Source organism: Orbicella franksi, chromosome 10, assembly GCF_964199315.1.
Source record: "Orbicella franksi chromosome 10, jaOrbFran1.1, whole genome shotgun sequence".
In the NCBI taxonomy this organism is placed as follows: Eukaryota; Metazoa; Cnidaria; class Anthozoa; order Scleractinia; family Merulinidae; genus Orbicella; species Orbicella franksi.
Genome location: NC_138154.1, coordinates 30,812,692 through 30,826,878, shown reverse-complemented (window position 1 = coordinate 30,826,878; position 14,187 = coordinate 30,812,692). Strand labels below are relative to the sequence as shown.

The following is a 14,187-nucleotide window of genomic DNA, read 5'->3' as shown; positions in this document are numbered from 1 at the left end:
TCACGACGTCACGATAGTAAATTTTCGATTTCACGAATCACTAAGGTCACGGAAAAAATCTGATCACAATGCAGTGAAATTCAGCTACGAACTCAACTTAAGACATTCACGATTTATTTCTTATCTATTCACGATTCACAGCCAAGGACTTTTGCGATACACGCCTCACGGAATACACTTCAATCACGATTCATGGAACAGTTTTTTATCAAATCACGATTCACAGAGCACAAAAAAAACCGGATCACGGCGTCACGAAAATACCCTTGCCCCCTCTCTTATTAATAATTCCTTTGTGAATTTATTTTTTCTTGGGGGAAGGCGCGACGGCAGTCGGCGGATGTGGCAGGGACTATAATAAAGGCACCCTCGCCTGCTCCCCAGTGTGCACCTAATTTATGATATCTATTTTTTTCCCTACCAGTTCATGCTTGTAACTCGTTTCAATTTTTTTAAACTCTTTTTATATAACTATTTCAACTACTAGACGTTAGTTTTTTTGGTGTTTTTTTAACTCTATTTTTATAACTATTTTATACTATTAGACGTTTTATATTTTTAGAAATTGTATTTAGCAGGGCCCCTCTGGATACCAGCCACTGTGCTGAATGGGCCACCCTGCATAAATAAAGTTTTACCTACCTACCTACCTACCTACCTATTTGCAATATTTGTTTATTTATTTACATTGTCCCCAATTAGCACAACAGTGCTAAATACATTCGACACTTAAATTAAGTTATTATTAAATGGAGGTTTTAGACGAGAAATGAGGATCTTTTGTTATGTTTACTGAATCACCCATAAGTCTTGTGGCTTGACTTCGATCTCCGCTCTGAGAAACTCATGAGAGAGAGAGAGAGAGAGAGAGAGAGAGAGAGAGAGAGAGAGAGAGAGAGAGAGAGAGAGAGAGAGAGAGAGAGAGAGAGAGAGGAGGCCGAGAAATCAATCAGTGAATAAATTGTTTATTATATAATATTATCAAAACCTCTTGATTATATTGTAACACATTAGCAACAGAGATATATTGAAGTCAAAGCTAAGATTTCATAGAGTGCAAACGTTATGGTAAATCATATTATTTTATACGACAAAGCTACTTATACAAATAGAGGAAATAACAAATTTGGTTGGTAAACAGAATGCAGCTATGCTGTAAAAGCAGCAGCTTGCACGAACAGGCATCATTTTCTCAACCAAACTTTCACCATGACTAAGAATAGCGCATGGCTCGTTACAGTTTTCATTTGGAATTGCGGCCATGGAACGATCTGATCGGATACCTTCATTTGCGGTAGCCTGTGTCACAGTCGCCCTCCCCAAGGAGGGAAGCTGTACCCACATTTGTAATCACATAAATTTTTCACTTGAACCATTCTCTACAAATCTCACGCGAACAGACAAGCTAATTTACAAAAGTGCCACCATATTTTAAAAAAAGTGACGGTCGTGGTTGTTGTAAAAATTGGGAAATTCATTCAGTGGCCTCAATGCTGTTAACTTTGCTAAACTGGGGGGAATTTCCACTGTGTCACGAGGCCAGATCATTTTCAGCAGCAGCTCCGAAACTCTGGAATGGCCTACCTGAAGAGCTTTGTCAAGCAACATCACTTGACAGTTTTAAGTCTCGACTTAAGACTTATCTATAATTATAATTTATAATTTTATTTTATTTTTATGGTGATTGTTAAGTGCTATTGATCAGAATATGTAAATATGCGCCATATAAATTGGTAAATTATTAATTATTATTATTAAGCTATTAGTGCACATAAACAACATTGATAGCATTGATGACACATTAATTTTGTTGCCACCGAAATAGTACCGGTAACTTGCATATGTCCTGATCAAAATAGAAAAAGATCTTTCTAATTTCCACTTGTCATTTGCCAATAAGCACTCAATATCACTCGTTAATTCTACTTTACAAACCTCGCGCTACCAGACAAGTCAAAACCTCAATGCTACAGTTTTGTTGCAAGTCAGTGAAGAGTTAGTGAGACAAATGTTGATAAGCAAGCACTGAAAGACTAGCTTCTAATTTTCAACAGTAACTGCGTTTGAACCAATCTTCTGTGCACAAGTCACACTTGATCAGTTTAGCACAGAAAACTTTAATAAGGCCTATAACGATTAAGACTTTCAACCATTCTGCAATGTTGCCAGATGTAACTGGCCTAATTAACAGAAGGCAAAATTATTAAATTCTGTTTTATTTTAACAGAGGGCACAAGATCACCTAGTGGCTTTCAAAGTCATTTAAACTTCCTCTTTTTCTCCCACAGTGCTCTTTAACAGAAATAGAAAACATTTTCTCTGTGTTTCTTCAATTTATAGAAATAGCCATAAAAGTTTGGGAGAACTAAAAAAGCTGTGGACACATTTCTTCCATCTGTGTTCCTATCACTTACTAGAAACAAAGATTTTTTTATTTCTTAAACAAATTCCAACAAGTTTTTAACAAGGCTAGCCACACAGGATTCTCTTATCTAAGTTCATTTCAATTCTCCACAATAAAAACTAATTTTCACGGTCATACATCATGATATAGGAACTAAAATGTTTGTACTACAGTGTCCATCTTAACTCTGCTCAACGTTTTCAGGGAAGAAATACAGTTCCTTCCGTAGCATTGACACAATACTAGAAACCTGCCGTTTGCTGTCAGAATAATAATCACCGGTTCGCGACTTGTAAGTAGACACCATGGCATTGACCCGGGTCAGCATTCGGAGGATATCCATACGCTCAGCATTATCCTCGAACACCTTTGTCAATGACTGAATAAACCAGGATCCATTGACAGAATTTCTCCATGAGTAGTACCCTGGGACTGTGGAGTAGGCATAGAGGAAGTCAGCCTCAGCTGGAACAGACACTTTGTTTTCTTGCGGAGCATCAGTGACGTCCATACCATCCATGTACTCATGTCCTTAAAAATACATCATATAAAACAAAATTAGCCTCTGAAAATAGGGAAAAAATATCCTTATAAGTAGCTGGAAACTTATCACAGGCTAACAATGACGTCTTTCTCTCAAATCCTTTTTAAAAATGCTGTTTTAGGCTATCTAGAGTGCTTTTTAAAGCTGTGGCTGCACTGTCAAATTTTCATCTTTTTGGTTATGGTTATTCTAGGTAAACTTTAGTATGTTAGGGCTTTTTTTTTTTGCCCATTTCCCAAAAACCTTAGCAGATGTTGCTTTTCCAAACATTGTAGCTGGCCTTTTTCGGCACTCAAAACAACATCATTATCAATCCAAAAGCAACAGGCATTGTATTTCTCATATCAAAAAAGTTCTAGGAGAAAATTCACTAAAGAATATTGGAGGGGTTTAAACACCTCCTGAACAGTCATAATAATATTATATAATTTACTGAAACGATCTGTTGGGTGCTTGTTAAAAATTGGTTTCGGTAGTAAACAGACAGCATATTTAAAATTTACTAATACTAATCTGGTTTTGAACAACCAGGCTGTGCACTTAAGATTGTTGACAGACCATAATATAACCAAAACAGATCAGTAGTAGCTCCAAGGAGATCATCATATGAAGCCAAGATCCCTAGCTGATTTTTGTCTTAGCTTACTTCTACTTGACATGTTTATATCATAATTGATTGTCCTCAGAAACCAAGAGTTAATCTTCAAGAGTTCTCAAGATATCAACATGAAATTAAGCAGACATGTCACAAAAATAATTACACACATGACAGATCATCGAAATTATGAATGCAACTTAAGTTGCTGGGAAAATAAAGCCTAAAAAAATTTCAAGCCAACTGCTCAAGTTACATTCAGAACTTGATGATTTTTCATGCTGTTTCTCTTTGTAGTGCAGTTCAAATGTAGAACATTCTACATAGAAACAACACATGCCCTGTACAAGAAGTGCTGCCTGCAAATGATATGTGTTTATCTTCTTACCCTGACAAGCTTGGAAGAAAAATAGTTTTGGCTTCCCAGCCAAAGAAGTGGAATATTTAAACTCTGCTGTAAGATCCCGGATGGAAATGGTGCCATCTGTTCCGTAAATTACACCCTCTTCACCATGTGTCAGGATGGAGAAGATAAACGCATCATAGTTGGAATGATTCAATGTTGCCATTTCCTTTGTTATGGTACGTATCTCAGCTTTGGTGCGGTCATTGTAAATCTTGACTTCGAACTTCAGCATTCTGAAAAGCTTCACCAGGCTGTCTCGGTCAACATCAGTGCCATTACGTGGATAACGATCCATCCCTGAAGACCTCAGGAAGTTCTTGTTGTTAATGATGACAGCAATTCCACGAGTCGAGCGATCCATCTTGTAAATGATCTCCTTATCCAGTGTGCTTGATGAAGGCTTGGCACTTGCACTACCACCTCCAAAGCCAAACAGCTTAGCATCAGCTTCATCAGCACTTTCTGAAGAAACAAACACACAACCAGATTTGCCAGTGTTAAAGTTGAGCTGTGCTCTACGCATGTATAGTTTATACTCCTAGGGTAACACCCAACATTTTGGGTGTAAACAGGAATTTTCACAGTAAAAGCTCAGCTTGGAGCTCATGTTTTGTTATTTACATCACACATTTTGTTAAAATTTGCACTTGGAAGTTCTTTGCGTTCGCTTTTGTGCCTGCTCTCACATGAAGAGTCATAAAGAATACTGTCTTTGAACAGAGGGGAAAAATCAATCCATATAACAAACAATTCTGTGAAGAAAAGAGAAAAAAACCTTAATGGAAGCAATGAAGGCTCTTGGTTCAGACTAAAACTCTTGTCATCCATTGAGGAACCAAAGACCCTAATACCCTAGCCTGCAAGCAGCTCTCATATGCGAATACCTTTGGTGTTTTTCCCTTCAACACTTCAGTGAGATAGAAAACATGAATGCATAGTGACACTTTTTACTGGGAGCTTCTGATCCATTGTCCAGGTCCTGTTTTCCATTGGCTTGAAGTTTTATGAGGATGAGGTGAGATAATCTCCATGTGTGGTACAAGTTGTTTATGAAACTTTATTAGTTAAAATGCCACATTTTAATTTTGGGAAGAATACTTAACTTTGAGCAAATTTAGACCTGAGGGATTTTCATGAAAAGTTGCTGAAACATTCCAGGAATAATGACAAACAAGTGTGTCAGGAAAGTTTGATATTCAAAATATTTTTCCTGTGGTGTCTATTCACCCAACACACCTCACATATTTAGAGCCAACTTTAGGTGTAAACATCAAGAATATCAAAGAGGCCTGGCACATTTTTGTTGATTGAATTTGATGCCTGCTGAATGACACTATGCAACTGTTTCGCTTGTGCTGCAGCATTTGATTTTGATAAATTCAATAGAACCCTTGCATGTTTCATGGTCTACTGGCTCCCGACGCTAAGAAAAAAGTCACTTAAATTATATTTTCTTTTTTACAGAAAAACCACATTTACTAAGCTTTACTGTTATATGCCTTACCACAGAACCCCTGTGGCAAGGGCCTGTTCCTCGGAAATAAATGGCCAGTAAGCCAAACATTATTGCTATTTGAATGGCTGCAAACACACAGATAAAGACAATGAACGTAGTAAAGAAGAATTTAATTCTCCCAATTGGAATGACTTAGAGATGAACAGTACAGGAACATTGTTTGTTCTGAACAAATAACTTCAAAACCAATTACCAGGTGTTACTCCCATGTAAAAATGGCAGGGTGCTCATTGTACCTTTTAGGGGTTAAAAAAGTGGTTTTGGTAACTCTTAGGTTGCTGAGCCTCAAAAGGTCAACAGTGGGAGCTTTTACCGTACCTTTTAGTGTACATTGAGCTGAAAAAAAATGACAGGAGTTATCTTCAGTGTTGTTTTAGAATTGGTACCTCTTAGCGGTGAAAAAAAATTCAAGCCACGCCCACAAAACAGGATCTTGGTACCTCTAAGGGGATCTTTTCAAAACTTCTGACCAGCACCCCTGGCCTTTTTATACAGGAGTCTGCCCTTCACGGGACCAGATAAAGTGGTTTTTAAAATAAATATTACGCTTTCATTACAAATATTAAAAATTAGGAAATACAGCCTTTACATAAAAAATAAACTTCTTTTGTAATTTATATTAGACAAAGTTGACTATATAAGAATAAGTCACAATATTATTATTTTATATTAAATTACTAAAATCGTGCATATAAAAACAATTACCAATACAAAGCTTAGCTAACATTAAACAACAAAATAGTAATAATAAATTGTTAATAATATACTGTATGTACATTTTCTTCATTCATATCTTAGAACCTTATACTGGGAACTTCAGTTTCACTGTGTCCATAATACCTATTTACACATAGTTGTTTTCTTAAAACAAACTTCTTGAAAACTGCAAATGAAAACAAAGTAACTTTACATTCCTTCCATCATGTTTTTGTTACAAACATGGGGTCTTGAAAACAAACTAAGCGATAGACTCTTAGAAGTACAAAGCAACCAACAATGGTTTTCCACACTGTAGCAAAGTTACAAACTTACGAGAACAAACTTGCTTGTGTTCATAATGTAACTTTCTCTGTCCAAGGAAAGTCCTGTCTGACACCATGGGGCTAGTGAATTTTCAGACAAGCTAGCAGATTCTGTCTGTCACTTGTATGAAATGAAGTTTCTTGACAAAATTTTTGAGGAAAGTTAAATTATGTACATAATGTTTAAGACAAACTTTTGGGGGGCTTGCTTTGATGATTTTCAGCCTAGTACAATATAGTTAGAGCCCCAACATTTGTTTTCTTTCCACTCTTGTGGAGCCAACTTAAAGCAGAAATTAAATCAAATGCCATGACCGCATTTTTGTAGAATTTAATCACCAAACAAACCCTTTCAAGATCAAGAAAGTGGACATTTTGAATTATCACGTCCCTCTTGAGAGTGAACTTCCACATCAGGGAAAAAGTACAACTCTTTTCTGAGCATTGAGACAATACAAGCTATCTGCCTTTTGTTTTTCGAGATAGGGTTATAGGTCTGTGATTTATAGGTAGATAAACTGGCATTGACTCTGGTCAGCATTTGGAGGATGTCCATGTGCTTGGCATTCTCCTCAAATACTTTAATCAATGATTGCATGAACCAAGACCCATGAGTTGAGTTTCTCCATGAGTAGTACCCTGGTACGGTAGAATACGCATATAAGAAATCAGCTTCAACTGGGACAGTCACACTTTCATAAGGCTGAGGTCCATCAGGAACATCCAATCCCTCCATGAACTCCTGACCTGCAGGTTGAATAAAGAAACAAGTTTGTTATAAATTTGCTGGTAAAATTCTTTACAAAAAAAGTTTTGATGGAAACATAATATTAAGGTAATATTAATTACTAAGTAAAATCAACCTGTGTGAAAAGGACTAACACTCAAAACGTCAGCTTCTCAATCTTGCTATTAATAACGGTTAATTTACCTTTATCAGCTTTGAAGCTGATAAATAGGTTGGATTTCATCAATAAAATAATACTGAGTACCGCCTGTGCTGCACTAGTCTGAAGCAAACTGAGTGCCTGCTTATATCATCTTTTTATCTAGTTTTAGGAAACTGTCGTTAGGGTAAACCAAAAGCTGTAATGCAAGAATTAATTCAACATGCTTTCCATGGAATTACCAGTATGTTCACTGTACTATAAATTTCTTGTCAATCTTCATACCTTGACAAGCTTGGAAAAAGAAGATCTTTGGCTTGCCAGCCAATGAAGCATTTGATTTGAACTTGGAGGCAATGTCCCTGATTGAAATTGTGCCATCTGTTCCATACACCAAACCTTCCTCGCCATGTGTCAGAATAGTGAAGATAAAAGCATCGTAGTTGGAATGATCAGCTGTTGCTATCTTTGCTGTGACATTTCTTATTTCACGCTTTGTGATGTTGTTGTAGATTTCCACCTTAAATTGTAGCTTTTGGAAAAGCTTCTTTAAGGCATCACGATCAACATCTGTGCCCTCACGTGGTGCCAAATGCTGTCCAGAGGATTCAAGGAATGTTTTGTTGTTTATGATGACTGCAATGCCTCTTGGAGAGCGATTCATTCTGTAGATTAACCTGCTATCGGGCATGCTTGATGAAGATTTGGAACCAATGCTATTCTGTTCAAGTGACTGTTCTATTGAATCATCTTTTTCTAAAAAGAAAACAAGTACAATAAATTAACATTACTCAGTTTGAGGATTTCTCCAAAGACAAAAAGATAGTTGAGAACATATTAGTACTACTATTTTATTTCCTTTTTTCATCATTTAACCTAACTGCTGGTTTAAAGAAATCTTCAAATAGGCGTTGACCTTAGAACTTCTGAATATTCTTTGCACAAACTTTTCCTTGAGTCTAGATTAATAATATTATCTATAAAAAAGTTTCAAGGGTTAGGGTTAGGGTTAGATGGTCAAGGCGAAAAGTTTAGTCTGGTTTCTACAGACAGATACATGATACATAAAATTACAACATCATCAAAGACAGAGCAAGCAAGACAATTAAATCCATTTATTTCACAGAAAAAATCTTTGGTTTCACTTGTTGTGTCAGATGATTCACAGTGCTATACATAGCACTTTGAGACGTCTCTTTGTGCACTAGCATTTCTTGGTTATTCTGTACCTATGGGTGTACAGACAAACATGAATTTTAGTAGGGTTTTGTCAGTATTTATAACTTAATTCTGGCTGGCTAACAATTTGTTGATTCTAGAAAGTTACCAAGAAAAAATGTATTTCTTGCTTACTCTGCATTTCTTAATTAAAATGTGTTATCTATAAGGTAAAATACCACCTCCACATAAAATCATGGCTCCAAGGTGGGACCATTTTGGACATAGCCATAGCAAAAAAAAGTCGCTAAAATAGTCCCAAGGTTCGCCAATTTGGCAAGTTGTTTTTGATACTAGAAAAATTTGTAAGTCAAACAATACAAAATTTCTTAAGCTTAACAGGTTCTTCTTGTAATTGCCTGTTTTGACTTTGTATCAAAACCTAAATCACGTAGTTCCAGTTTAATTGATTTCGTTTGATTCAGAACAGTCTGTGGTTTTAAATTTATACCTCATATAATGAAGTACAATGTATCCCCACATAGACTGGCAACCAAACTTTAATATCTGGTGGCCATTATATCAGTAAAGGCCACCAAAAGGCGATGTTTGAAAAGATTCAGCTTGGAGTCCTGAAAATTAGTCATAAATTTATCAATCTGGTGAGTTTCATTTTAATTTTTATGACCTGGTCAACAGTATCTTAAACAATTTTATTGGTATAGCGACAGCACTTTTCCAAAGCACAATATGGCATTTACACTTGTCCAGGTCCCAGGTGGGAATTTGTCTCACTAACTGGACCCAACAGTGGAGCATTATTCTGTAACATTCTCTAATGCTGAAAATTCAAATGCCTAAAATTATGAATGCCTTTGGGACAACCAGGTCTGCTTGGAATTCATCTTGACTTAATGAATCTCAGAATGACATGGTTTGGTGCCTATAGGCATATAAACTTACAAAGTTTATCAAAGTATAACAACTTCAAACAATGAAAGCACTTACCTGACGGTTAGAACACATGGGTCATAAACCAGGTTGTAAGATATTGTGGCCAGGTTCCCGAAAAGTTGCAATTTGTACAATAATCAGTATCTCATTCAGTGAAATGTGTGATTTGCTCAAAAAGTAACCAGATGACTCCATTTTATAGGACCTTCCAAGTGTGAAATGCAGTGGTGAAATTTTAGTGTGCAAGACCCGAAATCAAAAATCCAATCTAAAGCTCAACCAGGTACAATCCTTATCTTGTATTCTTATACATGTACAAGATGCTCTCCTCTCCACTGTCCTCAAAGCAGGGTGCACATGAATCAATGTATACACAGGAGGAGACACGTGCAGATTAAGAGCAGTCACTTCATATTACAGAAAGTGGTATTTAAAGCATTGGCGTAGTTCAAATGGACATCACTTCAAAATATTTCAAGGAGCATTCAAAGACTTTTTACATAAAATTCAGCGACAAACAAAGACTCGTTGTCCTCAGAATCATATGGCAGGGGAAAGGTTGTGTACTTTGTACAATTGTTTATAATATGTTCCACAAATTTTAAGAGCTTTTAAGAGCATGACTTTTTTAGGAGTCAAAGACTGCTCTCCATAAAATAATTTATTACAAAATAACAAAATAACAAAATATGTTCACAGACCAACCAGAAAACACATGTTTTAAATTTCTGGCCTTATTGAAGGACTTTTTTATATAAGGACTAAAATTCAAGCTCTTTTCAAGATTTTGAAAAGAGTGGGAACATGTCAGTTCATGTTCAAACTTAAGACATCTATTATTTTACAACCATCAAACCCAAATGTTGCATTTTGCAACTAGAATAAAACACATCATTTACCATTATACTATTTTGGCTATAAATCTTTCAAAATGTTGAATTTTGAAACCATTCTGGCACTTTGGTTCAAAACAACTGATCCATTAGTTTGCACTAGGTTTCCTCAAGAAAGCATCCTAGTCCCCGCAGCATCAAAATTTTTGGGGTCCTGCGAAATTTTTAAGCATCCTCATGTGCATATGTACTCTGGACCCAAAATTATCGACCTCAATAATGAGGCTTGGTGGATAGCTTCTTCGTATTTTCAAAGAAGCTAGTGACAGAGTGACAGCGAAAAGCAATTCAGCAATGACAAACACTCAAAGATAATATAATTACCACTATCTGTAAAAACAGTTTTAACAATGAACTAAAGTAACCTTCTGCAATTGCAGCTAGACACAAGAACATGACAAAACCACATTTCCCAACGTGTGATGTGATTGAGAAATGCACAACTTGAAACGAAGTCAAGCCTTTATAATTATTACTAATAGTAATCAAAGATTTGAGTGGTGCATTCACGGGTGTACTTTACATATTTGACAAACAAAGTTTGATCAAAATGACAGATAACGATTTGCGCGTAAAGTTTACCTAACGATGAATAAATTAGATCCCGCAGCAGCGACCCCTAAAAATGGTTTTAATAATAAAGTTTTAACTTGTACTGGACAAAATATTTTACAGCAAAGACATTTTATTTAACTGTTTGTGAAACTCAAACTTCAATTTCAGATCACTAACACTTGATAGATATTTCGTGATAGATATTTCTCAAGAAAATAAATTTTGACCAGCTGACGCTGTTAGACAGCTTGTCACCAATACTTTACATCTTGTCAATTTTACTTGGTGTTTGTATTTGTTTCAGTTGCTCGAATTTACATCTTGTTTACACAAATGAAAGAGGTTAAAAGAGTTCTAAACATAAATCACAGCTACAAGACGAGGAAAGTTTGTTTTCAGAAAACAAATCATGGTCATTGACCGAGCTAGTCCGAGCTACAACTCGGAAACTTTTATTTTCTAACCATATATCCCGGTCATTTCCTACACAACCTGAAACAATTCATGAACATTTGCCATCGCCAAGGTACAAAATAGTCACTCTGGATGACAAGGGTAGAGTCACCTATTGCCGAAAATCACAGCATTTAAGTGCCAAACTGCAGCTTTGAACACTTGCCTCAAATCTATACACATGACTGCGTACCCCATGATGTAATTTGCCCCTGCTGCGGGGAGGCCAAAACAGTGAACACGATTGTCTAAAAAAATCTCAATACTGACTGGATTAGGATTGCATTACACTTCATAAACATAACAAATTATTCTGGTCCAATCTCAAGATCAAATGTGGCATACAGTGTGTCCAATATTCACCTACATTAAATTAAGAATAATTAGTAATTTATTTATTGTCAAGTACCTGATGCACCAAGGTTTGAAGTGCTAGAGATAGGGTTCTTGTTTCCACCATCAGTACCTTCACTTGGTATTCCTGTTTGAAAAGGGAGACCAGTTGTTAAAGTTGACACCTGATAACTTGAACCTTCAAGGCAATCAGGAAAGATTCAAGCTATGGGAAGTTCAAGTCATGTGGAAATGGGAAGAAATGACTAGAAATTGGGAAATAATAAAGTAGATATTTCAATCTGGTTATTAAACTGGAATGACATATTTCATGGCAAACTCATATGACATCTGAAAATAATAAAACAAAACAAATCAGAACAGAAGAATACTAATGTGAGTAACAGTGCATAATTTCAACAAGGTCCCAGAGTTGTACCTGCAGTAAACCATTTGAACACTGTAATGGACATTCACCAGAAGATAGGACATTTGAGTTAGGGAAAGACTGTTGGACCAATCAGTGAGACAAAGCATGCAAGATGACATCTTATTGTTAGTATTCTTTGTTCCAGGTTAATGAGATAATAAAAAAAAATGAAAATCAAGCTGAATGGAATCTGAGGGGAGACAACATCATCGTCGAAGTCAATAATAATTGGTTAAATTAACCGGCATGCAATGAACTCACGATCGATGCGACACTTGCCTTTTTTTTCCGAGAAAGGGCATTGCCCGGAAGTATGATGCTACAAGCAGTTTGTGACGACCAAAAACATGACTCAGCTAAAGAAGCTCAAACCTTTACCATTAACTATTTTACAGATGGATACCGCACTATGAATAAAATTTTACAGCCTGGTGTACACTTCGGAAATGGTACCAATATTGACAAGGATAAGGAGTGCAAACAAAAGGGCAATACTTAAACATTTTAAATGGTAAAGAATTATCTTGATTGGAGTTATGCACGCTTGCTATACAATGTTCAAAACTGCACGATAAAAGAATTCGTGCTTGAGCTCGATCGATCGAATTTGATAAGCATACTAATTTTCAGTTGACAATGGCAACATACAAAGTATCTCACCCGCTTCTTGAACCGGCCTCAGAAGTGATTCCAAGTGAGGAGACAATTCGTGTAAGACGTCGCAAAAGGCACGAAAAGCTTTTGGTCCTCTTTTGGGAAGAATGTCAAGCAAACATTCTCCTTGCTCATTCGTAGTAGATTTGGAGTTCACCTCGTCCTTATCTTCTTCGCTGAAAATACCTCTCGAGTAAAGCCGCGAAGCGACTCTTTTCGCCTCCATATCCTTCAATAAATCCTGCCTGTTTTTGCGCAATATATCACGGTCGGATTGCTCCATAATATCGGCGACAATTTTACAAAACTGTTCGAAAAGATGAGGCTAGCAAACCTCCCCAAAGATGGTTCCGTCTGAGAGAATGGGAAAGGCGCGTATACGATGACATCACGGAACACTCAGACCCAGTACCGCTCGATCATTTCCCAACTGGAAGGTCTAAAGTCCTAAAAGAAATTAAAATTTTAAAAGCAAAATAATTGTATTCCTGATGGATTAACTGAATATCTTCACTCTTACAACACTTTGACAGTACTCATTTCCACTGGGTAGCCAAACTAGTAAGTGCAGTATTGCAATGTCTTTTTTTTCTTAGTAAAATATCACATCACAGCTATTTATCACATTTTGCCTTCAGCTTTCTCATTTGTTAGCTTCACGGTATACTATGGCAGAAAATTTACAGCTGATGCGTCAGTATGGCTCTGGCTATTTTTAGCCAGAATTATAATTATGTCACTTTGGTGTCACTTTCATTTGCAGGTTGAGGAGTTTGTTGAAACTCCATGATTGAGAGAAAGAGAGAACTTACAAGATATCTCCTCTATTTTCAAGCATAAGATACTCAGCGACTGCAATGAGGATTTACCTGGAACACTCTTGGAACAGGAAGTAATCATGCACTGACTTACCGGTACTCCCCGGCCCTCCCCATGAATAATACATAGATTTAGCCAAGCCTAAAAGTGAAGCTCCTGGCCCGCCAGTTTTTTGTTTAAATTTCAACCTGAGAGGTACCAACGAAAAATTTCAAACAGACTAAACTATAAGGATCAATTTACATATTTTACAATAACTGTCTAATTTCTCACGTGCTGATTGGCTCATTTTATCATCAGTAAGAACACAGATGTACAAAATTTTAATTTATGCAAGCTTTCAAGTTCAACTTTCAGCTGTCTGTCAACTTTTAATGAGATTTTATGGACTTTTTTAAGTAGCCAATCAAAAAGCGAGAAAAGCTATCGACAATGTTCACATCATTTTTGAATACAATTCACTTATCTTTGTTTACGACAAGTTTACCACGTCTTTTCCCCTCATTTATTCCCGGCATTTGACCATTTTCGGGTCTTGTTATTGTAAAAAATAAATTGACATCA

The 14,187-nt window shown here is 36.4% G+C and overlaps 1 protein-coding gene across 2 annotated transcripts; it reads right to left on the bottom strand.

Annotated features, from left to right (window-relative positions):
* Positions 1 to 930: 930 nt before the first annotated feature.
* Positions 931 to 13,344, bottom strand: LOC145499511 (caspase-3-like). Of its 2 annotated transcripts, none has more exons than XM_081479030.1 (4): positions 12,811 to 13,290; positions 11,797 to 11,868; positions 3,932 to 4,411; positions 931 to 2,935 (listed from the first exon to the last, which is right to left on the bottom strand). In XM_081479030.1, the coding sequence occupies exons 1-4, from the start codon at positions 13,085 to 13,087 to the stop codon at positions 2,586 to 2,588; spliced, it is 1,179 nt and encodes a 392-aa protein (XP_081335156.1). In that variant the 5' UTR covers positions 13,088 to 13,290; the 3' UTR covers positions 931 to 2,585. The 2 variants fall into 2 exon arrangements, with proteins under 2 accessions (XP_081335156.1, XP_081335155.1); XM_081479029.1 differs by lacking the exons at positions 931 to 2,935; positions 3,932 to 4,411 and adding exons at positions 4,418 to 7,234; positions 7,660 to 8,130 and having other exon boundaries at positions 12,811 to 13,344.
* Positions 13,345 to 14,187: the final 843 nt, after the last annotated feature.